The sequence below is a fragment of the Cibotium barometz genome, chromosome 26, assembly GCF_041138505.1.
Source record: "Cibotium barometz isolate CiBa-2024 chromosome 26, ASM4113850v1, whole genome shotgun sequence".
Lineage (NCBI taxonomy): Eukaryota > Viridiplantae > Streptophyta > Polypodiopsida > Cyatheales > Cibotiaceae > Cibotium > Cibotium barometz.
Genome location: NC_141071.1, coordinates 29,223,603 through 29,236,378, shown reverse-complemented (window position 1 = coordinate 29,236,378; position 12,776 = coordinate 29,223,603). Strand labels below are relative to the sequence as shown.

Sequence of the window (12,776 nt, the reverse complement as noted above, 5' to 3'; positions counted from 1 at the left end):
AAGACTCCTCAGACTTCCTTTATCATCTTCTATTCTAGCCAATCAATAATAGCTTACACCTTTGTGGGATTAGTTGATATTCTATCCCTTCACACTATGAACCCTAGATATTTAATTTGGTCCGTAATAAAGGTACACTTACTCTTCTTGGCAAAAATTTTATGCATTCTGGGGTTTCTCCAGGAGTTTATGCATATGCTTTCTCATGATTTGTAGCATTCTTGTTGAAAAAGACCAAAACACATCAAAGACAAATAAAACAAAATCATCTAGATTCTCTCTAAAGATTTCATGCATTACTTGATTAAAGGTGAACTCATAATATTCATATTGATTATTAAAGAATGTTATCTTAGGAATATCCTACTCCTTAATCATAATGTCCATACCGTATTAAACAATGTCTTATGAATATCCTGGTCCTTAATCATAATTTGATAATATCCTAACTTAATTCAATCTTTGAAAATATCTAGGCTCTATGCAGTCAATCTACTAGTCCATCTATTATGAGAGAATAGGATATTTATTCTTAATAGTGAGCTAATTCAACCCTTAATAATCAATGCACAATGTGAGACTCCCATCCTTCTTCTTTTGAAAAATAATTGGAACACACCCCAAGGGGATACACTAGGTCGAAAAAAGCCATATTGCTCCAAAAGTTATCTCAACTATTCCTTCTTCTTCTTCTTTTCAAATTGAACTTAGGGCCAAGATCCTCCCATGGATTACCATTTTCACTCCCCATTGGTGCTTTTTATCCGCATGTATGCAATGCCTCCAAGGAAGCACCATGTGGGGTTTTGAACCCAAGACCTCTTCGTCCTAGACAAACATCTCTACCTTGGGTTTAATTGCTTCTGAAACGGCCATCCCATAAGCTCTTTTCATAGTCAATAGAGCTCCAAGTATTATCTCTATGTCATGATTAACCTACAAGTCAAGAGCATTTTAGTCATTTTGATCAAATCTTCAAGAAAAATATTAACATGCTCACTTAACTATTCAAGTTCTTAGTATTTGACTCTATCTTAAAAACATAAATTCCATGATTCTTCTTAATTGCCTTAAATAACTTGGATACCTTTACAAGCTATAGGGTAGGAGCTTGATTTAGTCCAATCCCTTACACCTTGATTTTGTGAAGATCTATGAAGGAAATAGTCCCCTTGTGACAATGGATGTGTCAACCTGATTTTAAGTGAACCTATCCATCTCAAGAATCCCATCATATATGCCTAAAGGCAAGAATCTAAACTTACATACGGTCAATTTCTCATCTAAGGAGAATTGAATAGCATCCATCTCATGGCACATGAAAATAACCTTTCCACTTGCATTGATTTAATTTGGTTTTGGTTGATTACTAACATAAGCAAGCATCCACATGGAATGAAAGAATGCGTGCTTCTTGAACCAACCAACAACTTAAAACCTTTATCTTTGAAATTACATGATTTTCAATGGCACTTGTCCTCCATCATCCTGGCTTGAGGCTCTTGGCACGCTACTGGTTTGAGGCTCTTGGCACGCTACTGGCTAAGGACATATTTTACAATTTCCTTTGTGGATCCCTTTGTGAAGAGGTAGTCCCTAACATTGTCTCTTTAGCATTCCACATTCCCTATTCCTCACCCAAACGGAGAAGAACTAGAACTTGGTTCCATTGTGAGATCCCCCAGCTTCCCCTTCTTGGGAATGCCCTCAATGGTTAACTAGTTGCTTCTCACTTAAGATTAGGACAATCAATTATGAGGCCATCCACAATTTCCTCCTCTTCGGACTGCCCTCATGGTTAACTGGGTGCCTCTCGCTTGACATCACGACAATCCTTATCTCCAAATCCAAGGGGGTCTAACAAAATTAGAATCAAATATTAAAACTAATCATAGAGCTTACTAATTCCATTAAGGAAATGGGGGAGGAGGCTCGAGCTTGGATTCGACCTTCCTGTAATTCAAACACCACCCCCCCGTGGATTTAAATGGGTTTCCTTAAGTTCATCTTTTTGTTCAAGAGTCAGAAAACAATTTCATATTTTCAATTCTAATCTAAAATTTCAATTCTAATCTAAATTTAAATGGGTTTCCTTAAGTTCATCTTTTTGTTCAAGAGTCAGAAAACAATTTCAATTCTAATCTAAAATTTCTTCGTAATAAACATTCATGCACTTGGGGCCCATCCTCACAACTATGCAAGTTAATTGGTTACCCACTAACACTAGAGTTCTACTCCGGATACTTGGTCCTTGACCTTAATAAGTTTGTGGGCCCAATACCGGAATGATCCCTAGGATTTTGATGAGTCCTCTTCCAAGAGTCATGGGTCAAGACCTCTCCTCGGCTCACATCACTAGTCAAGTCCCCACAATTCCTCATCAAATTTCTTCACTGGACGTGTCAGTGGAATCTTTGGATCATTGTTCCATGCATAGAGATCAGCGTGGATGGTGGGTGGCCATCCACATCGGAAATTTCTTTTTAGTTTTGCAAACAAAAATAATGAATATCAGTCATCATTCCAAGTTTCTTTGTTTCTTTGTAAAGATTCAATGTTGACCGAGTTCACCCACTACTAGCACCACTTTCCTCCACCACAATCAACTACAATGAATCCCTAGAAGCTCACAAGAACCATGAAAACAAGGAAGCACACACAATCATCAAAACAAGAGCATCATCAAGAGGGAAGTAGAGAGAATAAGAGCTCCCAAGTTTAAAATAGCATGTAAGAGTCTATTGAGCTTTGATATTTTGACTTGGTTATGGACAACTACACTTGTCCACATCGTCTAAACTTACTCCATAGTCTAGTATATAACTCCTTATTCTCCTAACTTCTAAGTTTATGAAAATGGTCTAGACACATCCAAAGTTATAGACTAAAGGCGTCACAGGCACCTAACATTATAATCACCTCTTAAATTAAAGCTCTAAGCCTTTTTTTTTTTTTAAAGACCCTGCCATTAGGTCTTGACCATATAGCCCTTCAATGTACATCAAATCACTTTTTTTAACCTTGTAGGTGGCTTCTTCAACCATTTGTCACTCGTGTGCTTGATTCCTTGGCTAAATCTTTGATCCTTGTACACATTGATCTTGTAGTTGGTCGTGGCAATTACATTGGTTGCTTTGTTTACTAATCATTGACTCTCGTTGACCAAGTCAAAGTGTTGGATGGTTAACAATTGTTATTGCTGATGATAAATCTGGTTGAGGAAGTGAAATATCACAACCCTAATTAGTTGGCTAACAAATTCAAAATAATCAAGTGGATAAGGCAATTAAGACAATACTTTAGACAAGTAGTGGAATGAAGGCCAAGAGATGCAGCAAAGTAGTTGAGCAAAAGTGATCCAAAGGATAGCAATATACATTGCAACATCAACATGCACACCATTACTATAATAACCACACTAGTGAAAAACCAATCAAAAGCCATCAACATGCACACCATTACTATGATAACCACACTAGTGAAGAACCAATCAAAAGCCATATACATGGCTTCATCATTCCCACTATCTCCACATGCACAAGGCAATTTTGTATCCATTACCACAAGCCCGGCTCTTGGGAAAAAAAAAAAAAAAGCTTGCAACATTTAGATCTATAACCAACCAAGTTGACCAAGAAGCCTATGCTTACCAAGAAACCATAAGTAATGAAATTAAAAAATGGAAAAGCATGAACAATACTTAGAACACAAAGTTTAGTAGTGAGCACGATGGATTTCAACATTGGACCTTTCCTTACTCCTCACTTCATTCTCTTGAGATAATTATTGTAATGTCTGCCTAATCATGCTATTAGGGAGCCCTTGATGGATGTGATTAGTGAATTGGCAATGATGCAGATAGTGTAATCACAATGAAGCTGCAACGTCTAAGTGCATGCTCTACTTCAAAAATTATGCACCCTAGTTGATTGCATGTTCATCTTTCCATATATTGGTGCCTAATTTGTGGCTCTTGTAGTTTAGGAGTCGAAGTATGTACATACACAATTCATGTTTTATGTGTTTAGGCTGTCAAAACAAATGAAATGAGGACCTAGGCATCACATGCCACATGACCAAAAAGAACACCAGAAAAGTTCATATCTATGTATGTGTGTGCATGCGTGCACGCTTGTGCCTCAAACCCCAAAAGAAGTTACTACAGAACTTCACAGGTTCACATAAGGCTCGTATACACAGGCATTATTTGAAATGAGCAAGAATGTGAAGCTACCTTGGGCACCTTACACTTGAGAACTGGTGCCTTTTGAATTACAGAAATCCCATGAAAGGCAAGCCTGTGCCATCCAAGCAGCAAAAAATGTGGTCCAAGTGTTGAACATGCTCAATCCATGCTAGCAGATAACCAGACCAAATCTCGCATCACCTTTCTGTGCTTTTCCTGATTCCACAGGCAACAAATTTCTTCGAGATTCAGAGGTTTTGAAGAGTAAGAAAAATCAACTTCAAGAGTGTTGAGCATTTCATTAGCGTGGCAAGAGAAGAGATGCACTGAATGTGCTACTGCTTCCTTCTGCAAAGCTGCTTTCATACTCTTTTGCCAGCGCTCTCTGGCTGCTTTCCATGGCAGAGTGGTGATCAGTTTCATCACCGTTCAAGCTTTCATTTGTATCTTCTGTCACTTGAAGCAGATGGGGGGCGACTGACCACCGACAGGCATCTAGTATAGATACAACTGCCTGGGCAAATACAACAAACCAAGCAGTTGGAACTAGATATCCTGATGAAACATGAAGAATGTTTACTTAGTATATTGTGGGGGTATGCTGAATCCACACCTAGAGACATGCTGGCAGACCAACAGCCGTGCTAAGCTTAGCCATTTCCATATATAGTGGGGCTATATTGCATCAGATGGAGCTGAGACCCCTCGCACCTTGAGATTGGCAGGTGGGAGTTTACATCTTGAGGTGTGGTGGGTGTTGGGGCATGTTGAGTTGGATGGAGCCGACACCCACCACACTTCCAAGATTCCCTGGTGGGGCTGACAACCCTGTTTACTGAGTTGGATCCATCTGGCTCAGCAATGTATAGTCTGTATATATATTGTAAGCCTACATTGAACTGGATGAAGCCAACCCCCCCCACATCTCAAGACATGCTGGCAGACTGCTGATGGCTCCATTGAGCCAAGCTGTCTCCATCTATTGTAGGGATAAGTGGAGTCCAAGGGAGCCGACACCTACCACACATCAAGACATGCTGGCAGGCGGATTACCCATTCGCATATTAGGTGTGGTGGGTGTCAGCTCCATCCAACTCAACATACCCCTGAAATGTAGAAGTCCATAACTGATCTGTTTTCTCGTACCTCTAGAGGTGTGGTTGGTGTTGGATCCATCCAACTCAACATACTCCCAAAATATAGAAGTCTACAACCTACCTACATATAATATAAACGCTTTCAAGTTACCTTCATTGATGGACGGCTCTCTGAATTAAATGATGCACAGTCAATGGCTAGCCTGACCATATCGTGGTAAACTGATTCTGGGTACCTATTACCAAGCTGTGGATCAACAATGCATTTGAGTCCCTCACTGTTAAGTTTCAACTTGGCCTGCAGCATTGTAGGCGATCACAACAGATATTGTTAAGTCTCTGACATGATTATAGCGAGCCTATGGTGCATGAAGTCAAACAAACAAATGCTATCTTCACTCACTCAAGTGGCATCAGGGTCATAGACTCAAATCTTGAGCTGGCATGTTAAACAAAAACACCGACGCCAAAAAAAAAAAGAATATCAAAGAATGAAATGTAGCATGAAAGTTCCATGTGGTTTCACCTGCACATTTCAATGCAACTTTAAATTTGAGGGCTGCAGGTTATAGGCTCATCAAGAGCAAGCCCTCTGTGCCACATGAGATCGTCATTGTAGAGTTTTCAGCTTTACCCCAAATTGTCATGATCTTCATGAACGCCCCCTAGCTTCATAGGATTTGGGCTCTAGCAGCTGATTGTCTACTCCCGGAATTGAGGAGAAGTACTATCTTTGGTACATCCCTAACTGGGCTTGGGACTAGTGTTAACCTAAGAGTAGCTCAGCTGGTAACGTGGGGATAGTTGCAGGAAACAGGCCATTTCAGCTGTTTCAAGGGGTTCAAAGACCCAAAACATGTTTAGGCCGTTTCCATTTCCAAAAGGCTGCATTTCGGCTGTTTCATTATGATCGTTTCCCAACAACACCTGTCGTTTCCCTTCGAAAATCCCAATTTCAAGGCGATATATGTTGCTCTTTTGTTCTTTCCTCTCACCGATCTCCTTTTCCCTAGTTTCCAATCATATACTCTCCTATTTTCTTGCATAGGCTCACGCTATCAGATCAGGCGTAAGGTTGACTCGGGGGGCAATTCAAACCTCAAGCTCAAGGGTGGTCCATGGAGGGAACTTATGGTTAGGAGGAGAGTCACTGGCCATGTCATCATCGCCAATATCGAGGCATATTATCTTTACTCAAGGAGGGTTTCCAGGTATGTGGTCCTAACATTGGTATCAAAGACAAAATCCTTGGATTTACTTCAGCTGAAAGACCGCAGGCTCAAAGGTAGAAGGGTGGAGTTTTAGATTTTGGTTTTCTTCAAGAGCTGTGTGGAGTGCTTTTTCTTTAGGGTACTCCACTACAAACTTCCATGTGATCTGAATTTGCATGAGGGCAGGATTCGGGTGGAAGGGAGGAGATAAGGCTATCAGAAGAAGTTGGATGATAAGCCTGAGCCGTACTCAAGCTGGTTGGGAATTTTTGTAGAGAGAACTAGATCAGATATTGATTGCTTTTTGCATCCTCACAAAGAAAATTCCACTAGTAGCTTTCATATAAGTCTGAACATGAGCCTCTTGGTAAGTGGAGCAAGTTGTGGTTAGAGGGAAGGAATTCCCACTGGAAGACGCGAAAAAGCAACAGAATCTCCTGACAGTTGGAGCCGATTTAAAGCAAGATCTTTGTTCAGCCCCTTATGTGCATTGCTGGCAGATGAAGACCATCAAATTCTGAAAATAAGAAAGAAATCATGACATCTCACATTTGGGTATTGGGATTTATTGTTTTGTTGCTTTTTGGCCCAAATTGCAGAGCAATACAGGCTGCTTTCCAGGGTATCAGTTGTGCTAGCGAGCTTTTCTCTTGCATAGAAGCACATATACCACTTGGTTTGGTGGGTCATACAACTGGAAGATACGGAATAGAAGTCTATGCAAGCAGCAAGCGGTAAAGGAGATTTGAGGCCTAGGAGACCAATTTCAATGGTCTCGTCCCCCTCACCCCCCCCCCCCCCGCCCCCTCACACCGAAAAAGAAAAAAAAGAAAGATCCTTCTACTAGTCAAAAGAAAACATATGCATAAAGCAGACAACAAGCCTCTGAGGAAGGGGCCCTAGCTCCACGTGTGCAAGAAGGTTGTGCTACGCTGCTGCATCTGCTCTGAGTGGCATACAAGGCACTCCCACCACCCCTGCACGGTGTGGATGATGTCCGTCCGTGGATTAGATAGTTTCTGCTTGTGGAAGGTCAATGCCATCAATGGCCTCTTTGCATCTAGCTCGTCAAATATGTCAGGCAGAAATGCTACTTGAGCTCCAACCTCTGGGACAGACTCTAGAGTCAACCGGATAACCGAGACCAAGGAGGCTAGAGTGGCTGAGATCTGAAATGGGTGAGCTTTTAAGGCAAGGACTCTGCCCACCGCCTCATAAAGTAGAGCCGTACCTACATCCATGCGCCAAGCGATTGCACCCCAGGTAACAAAGCGAAGAGTGATAGGCTCTATCGTGAGGAGATTGACGATCCTCCACCAAACCTGCTGCACCTTTGGGAAATCCCAAAGGCAATGTCACTGAGTTTCCACTGGAGCACCGCACCAGCTGCATAGTGATGGACATCCAATGATGGCCAACCACATGCCCACAGAAAGGCTGTGATGTGCCAGCACCCTAGGAAGAGAATGATCTTTCAAGGTCGTAGGCTGTCCTGAATCCAGTGCCCTGTGCCTGCCAGTAGGAGGCTTCTGCGAAGGTACCATCGAGCTCCTCCAAAAGAATGCATTGATCCAGGAGGGTCCCATACTAGAAAAAAGGAGTACCAATAGCCATCCGTACGGATGGTCAGGACTCTCCAATACCACTCTCCCACGTCCCACTGGAGGCAGGCCAAGGCATGGCTTTCCCATAGCCAGATGGTTTGCCTCTTCACTAGGAAAGGGTCAATATGCCGTCGGCGGTTGTGGAAGCCCATTGTCCTCACCCGCTTGGGCCATGAGGGATAATCCTTGTTTGTGAGGTCTAGGCCAAGAAATAGTCAACCCTTATCTAAAACCACGCAAGCTAGAAGGGAAGAGTCCTCCTGGATGCAGAAGATCACCATGGGAGCTGTCGTGTCTAGAAAAGGAAGCAACCCAAACAAAGTTTGGAGGTGAATCCATAGAAGTGTGCCATTCCCGAGGAGGAATGGAAAAGTTGATGTCAAGGCTATGGCAGGTCCCAAAACCTAAGGCCTACAAGCCGCCTCTCGTGCTGGGGGGGGGGGGGGGGGGGGGGGTGTTGGGGTGGCAAAGGATCCATGAATCCACCATCTGGGCTGGACAGGCGAAGATGAGGGCCCAGGAGATGTGGGACCAGGCCCAAAAGGATCCATAAATCCCTCCATGGTTCTCCAACTAGCTCAAGACTGCGGTTGGTGGGCTGTGCTTATCAATGAAGCCTGCCCCCCCTTGTGGAGGGATGGAACTATAATTCACCAGGCCACTTTGGCCTTGGAACTGTTGCCATCATTACCAAACCACAAGAAGTTGAGGATAAGCCTTTCGACCTGCCCAATGCATGAGCGAGAGAAAGCCCAGCAGGATGCAATGTACCACATGATAGCCAATAGAATCTGGTTGGCCACAACAACGAGGGATAGATGAACCGAACTCGAGTAGGGCAGCTTCCTCCGAATGCTCAGGCCAAGGAAGGCTATTTGCTGCTCGCGGGGGTGATGTCAATGCCAACCTCGCATCCAAGCCTCAAGGTAGCATGTCGTGATGCCTCTGGGTATCCAGTGAAAAGCATCAACTCATCGCTGGTTTTGTGTGGGGGGTTCCCACCCAAAAACGTGTCAGTTAATCCAAGTGACACAAGCAACGCAAAACATCTTCACAGCCTTAGCGCACCACTTCCGAGCCAGAGGTAAGCAACAATGTCATCTGCGAACTTCGCATCCAAAAGCTCCTCCAAGGTGCATATGGGGAGGCTAAGGCCCTGGAAACCCATGACTTGCGCTCACACAAAGCTGCTCATTGCTTTCACAACAACAAGGAAACGAAATAAGGCAGGGGTCAGCCCTGTTGCACCAAACCGTAGATAGGAAAATGCTCTCCACAAGCTCCTTGAATGAGGACCTGGTTATGTGCTGATGATGAGTAAGGGCTGTGATTCCCAAGATCCTACAACCCAAGAAACCCGTCCATACCATGGAGGATTTTTTGTAGGCCGTGCCAAGTAGGGAGCACCACTCACTCACATTAACTTTGTCTTGCCCTCTTTGGGGATTAAATAAATGGGACCCTCTCCAAATCTTGCCAAAAGAGTACTTGTTCTTATGACGTCATTGAAATCTGACCTTCATGAGGTCCCAATGTTATGTACCTAACACTAACCTTTTGGGTAAGGGACTAATCCAGTAACGTTAGGGGAGCCTTGGGATTAGGAAAATCAGGCACATTCACATGGCTAAGGTTTAGATTTAATTTCCAAGGTTATTGGCTATTTATGATTGGACTGTTATTTATAGCAGCAATAAGCATTGTATAAGTGAGTCCTGGGTTATTATTGATTCAGTGTAGTCTGGACCTGGACAAAGGGGCTTACTCTTGCCCACGGATATGGCGGATCACCAGTAGCCTTGCTGAGGGCACAACTGCGCACAACAGGTGGTATGGGACGCCAGGGTTGACTGGCATGGACCCATGGCAGTGGAACCTTAGCACCTTGCTCAAGGTGGTTTGCAGACGCGAATCTACAGTTGGGTGGTGAGCTTGCCAACACCTTTCTTTGTTTGTACTCATCTTGTTCATGCCGGTGTATTAGGTGATCCTTTGGGAGGAGTCCCTAAAAGTTGTATCAAACCTAACCTATTTGTGGAGGCGGAAAAAAGCAAGGTTTGCATGTTGTTTGTGTTTTTTTCAAGGCCGCCCAATCCAAGTATCTCTCAATCACCATATTTGTGTTATGTTTTGCCAACTAGATGCTTTTCTAGGGTTTGCTGGCATGATAAGGTTCATATGGGTTTTGAGAGAAGGGGGGGAAAGGTGGCATTTGTATGCATGGGTGCGTCGTAATAATTCTCTTGGGAATCCTTGTTTTGGAAGAAAACCCTAGTTCTCTCTCTAGTATGTTAGCGCTGCAGCAGGTTTATGCATGTGTATTAGGTGATCCTTCGGGAGGAGTCTCTTACAGTCAGGGTGGTCAATCCTTTCCCAACTAGGTCTTGGTCACTACACCACCACCCCATGTCATGGCCCAACCTAAAGGTAAACCTTTGGAAGAATCGGTGAAATAATTCACACATATCCACACATCCAACAACTCTCGTCCTAATGGAGCTCCCACAGGGAAATATACCTTTAAATTTGTCCCAATCCTGAGATATTCCGAACACTGTCAGGCAATCTCGTCCTCCCCCAGCTCGCCTATGAAGTAAGATGCAATACTCACATGCAGGAAGCTTATGTTTAGTTTTTTGGTGTGTGCATGGTTGTCTAGCGTGGGCTGTAGCAAGGGAAAACACGTACGTGTTGGTCACATGCGCATAGAAGGTAGTCATATACAGGTTGCATGAGGGAAAACAAGGCAGCAGGCGCACTGTTTTTGTGCACAAAACTGAGTGCAAACTTTGCAGGTGTTATGCGCAATAAAGCAACCAGGCGGCCAGCAGGGCTGTGAGCAGCGGATAGGAGGAGAGAGAAGGGATGGCGGATTTGCATGACGACTTGCAGTCAGGCAGAAAGGGTGCTTTAGCCATCGAGAGGGGGGGGCGGGTGGGGGGCACATTTTTTAAAGGAAAAACTGATGCTAACTTTGCTATAAAAAAAGCATGGGCAGTTTTTTATAAAACACGAGGGAGGGACAGGTTTTTACGCATATCTAATAAAAGGAGGCCTAGGTTTTTTTTACCAAAAAAAAAAACACAACAAGCACTCAGGTGTTTTTTAAAGCCCATATAAGGGAGGCCTTCAACCACTTGTGCTCAGTGCGCAAATACAGCCCGTTGTGCGAATTCTGAGCTTCCTTTTGGATCCAAGCTGGCGATAGAGTCACAGGAGACTTCTTTGAGATAGCAGGTCTCCACAGGAGGTGAGATGGTCTTCCCAGGTTGCGCGGCCAGGACGGAGCCATCGTTTCTGACCCCCCCCATGTGAGAGCCATTGCCACTAATTTTTTCCGATCTCTCCTCACGGGGGCCCCATTATCCCCGCAAGTGATGGATGCGCACAAGAGGGTCTGGCGGCACACGAGTGAGGTGGTTCCCCTAGCTCTTCGCTCCTTCTTATTGACTCCCTTCTCGCTGCAGAGGAGCTAGCGAAGGCATTGACTGCTCTTCCTGGGGGGTAAATGCCCCCGGGGGGGGGGGGGGGTGGGAAAGCTTATGATAGGGTGGATCAGAGCTTTTTGGAGGGCACGATGAGCTCGATGGGTTCCCCATGGAGTGGATCCGTGGGGTTTCAAGACTTTATTCAGCCTCTCACAGTCAGGTTCTCATTCAGGGAGCTCGTGGCGACAAATTTCCCCTTTTCTGCTGGGTCGGTAGGTCTATCCTCTGGCACCTTATCTTTTCCTATTCGTTGCCGAGGCCATGATCAGTTTTCTCTCAGGCCAGAGAAAGGGCATCTCAGGGATCGCGTCTCCCCCTCCATTACATAGGAGGAGCTACAGGAGTTTGCAGATGACACAGCAGCTTACCTTTCAGGAGATGTGGGGAATCTCCAGAGATCCGTTGAGGTGATCAAGATCTTTTGTCACGCATCAAGAGCACAGATCAACTCGCACAAGTCGTGTGGTTTTTGGGTAGGCTCTGAACCTGCCCCGACTTGGTGCCCAGTTGAGGCTTTCCAAAGGATCCTGCGGGGCACTCCAGTTCACTATCTCGGATGCCAGGTGGGCATCGACATCTCTCCGGACCAGTAGCTCGCCCCTCTTCTTCTGAGCATTTGGAAAAAGGTTTGTAGTGGAGTTCTATGAGACTCTCCCTAGCTGGTAGAGTGGTGGTGGTGAACTAGGTCCTTGCCACCATGTGGTACATGACTTCTTGATGGGACTTCTCTCGAGCATGTATTGCCAAGTACAGCATTTGATCCGGAACTTCTTATGGGCCGGCAGTGACGGGAGGCCTCCTAGGGCTAAGGTGGCATGGAGATTGATCATTCAGCCATGACATAGAGGGGCACTAGGCATCATAGACCCTGCTATTCTTCAGAGCCGCACTCTGCTGGACAAGCTGATTGTTAGAGGTCTCCTTCCCGGTGGCAAGCCTTGGAAGGACTTCCTCTTGGCCCGGATTTCAGCCCGTACCTCGAGCCTAGGGGGCTCATGGCCACAGAGTACCAGATGGATCTTCACAGAGATGCAGGCCCACGGATTTTGCCCAACTTTTCAAGATAGATTTGCAACCAGTTTACTTCGAGATCGGGATCACCTAAGGCCGGCCCTTAGGTAGATAGCTCTGATAGCCTCAGAGGCGCGAATTCGGTAGACATTGATCTCGAACCCCCTAATTCGTTTACC

The 12,776-nt window shown here is 44.7% G+C and overlaps 1 protein-coding gene across 6 annotated transcripts in view; it reads right to left on the bottom strand.

The window, feature by feature from the left end:
* Nucleotides 1-2,714: 2,714 nt before the first annotated feature.
* LOC147623850 (uncharacterized) overlaps nucleotides 2,715-12,776 on the bottom strand; it is a 73,442-nt gene continuing 63,380 nt past the window's right edge. For 2 of the 6 annotated variants that reach the window (XM_086820491.1, XM_086820489.1), the window contains one exon: nucleotides 5,440-5,581. In XM_086820491.1, coding sequence (XP_086676617.1) covers nucleotides 5,572-5,581 — 10 coding nt within the window. In that variant the 3' untranslated portion in view covers nucleotides 5,440-5,571. Of the gene's footprint in view, nucleotides 3,212-3,929; nucleotides 4,701-5,434; nucleotides 5,582-12,776 lie in introns of those variants that run through there. The other 4 variants (XR_015269223.1, XR_015269222.1, XM_086820488.1 and 1 more) reach the window with 4 other exon arrangements.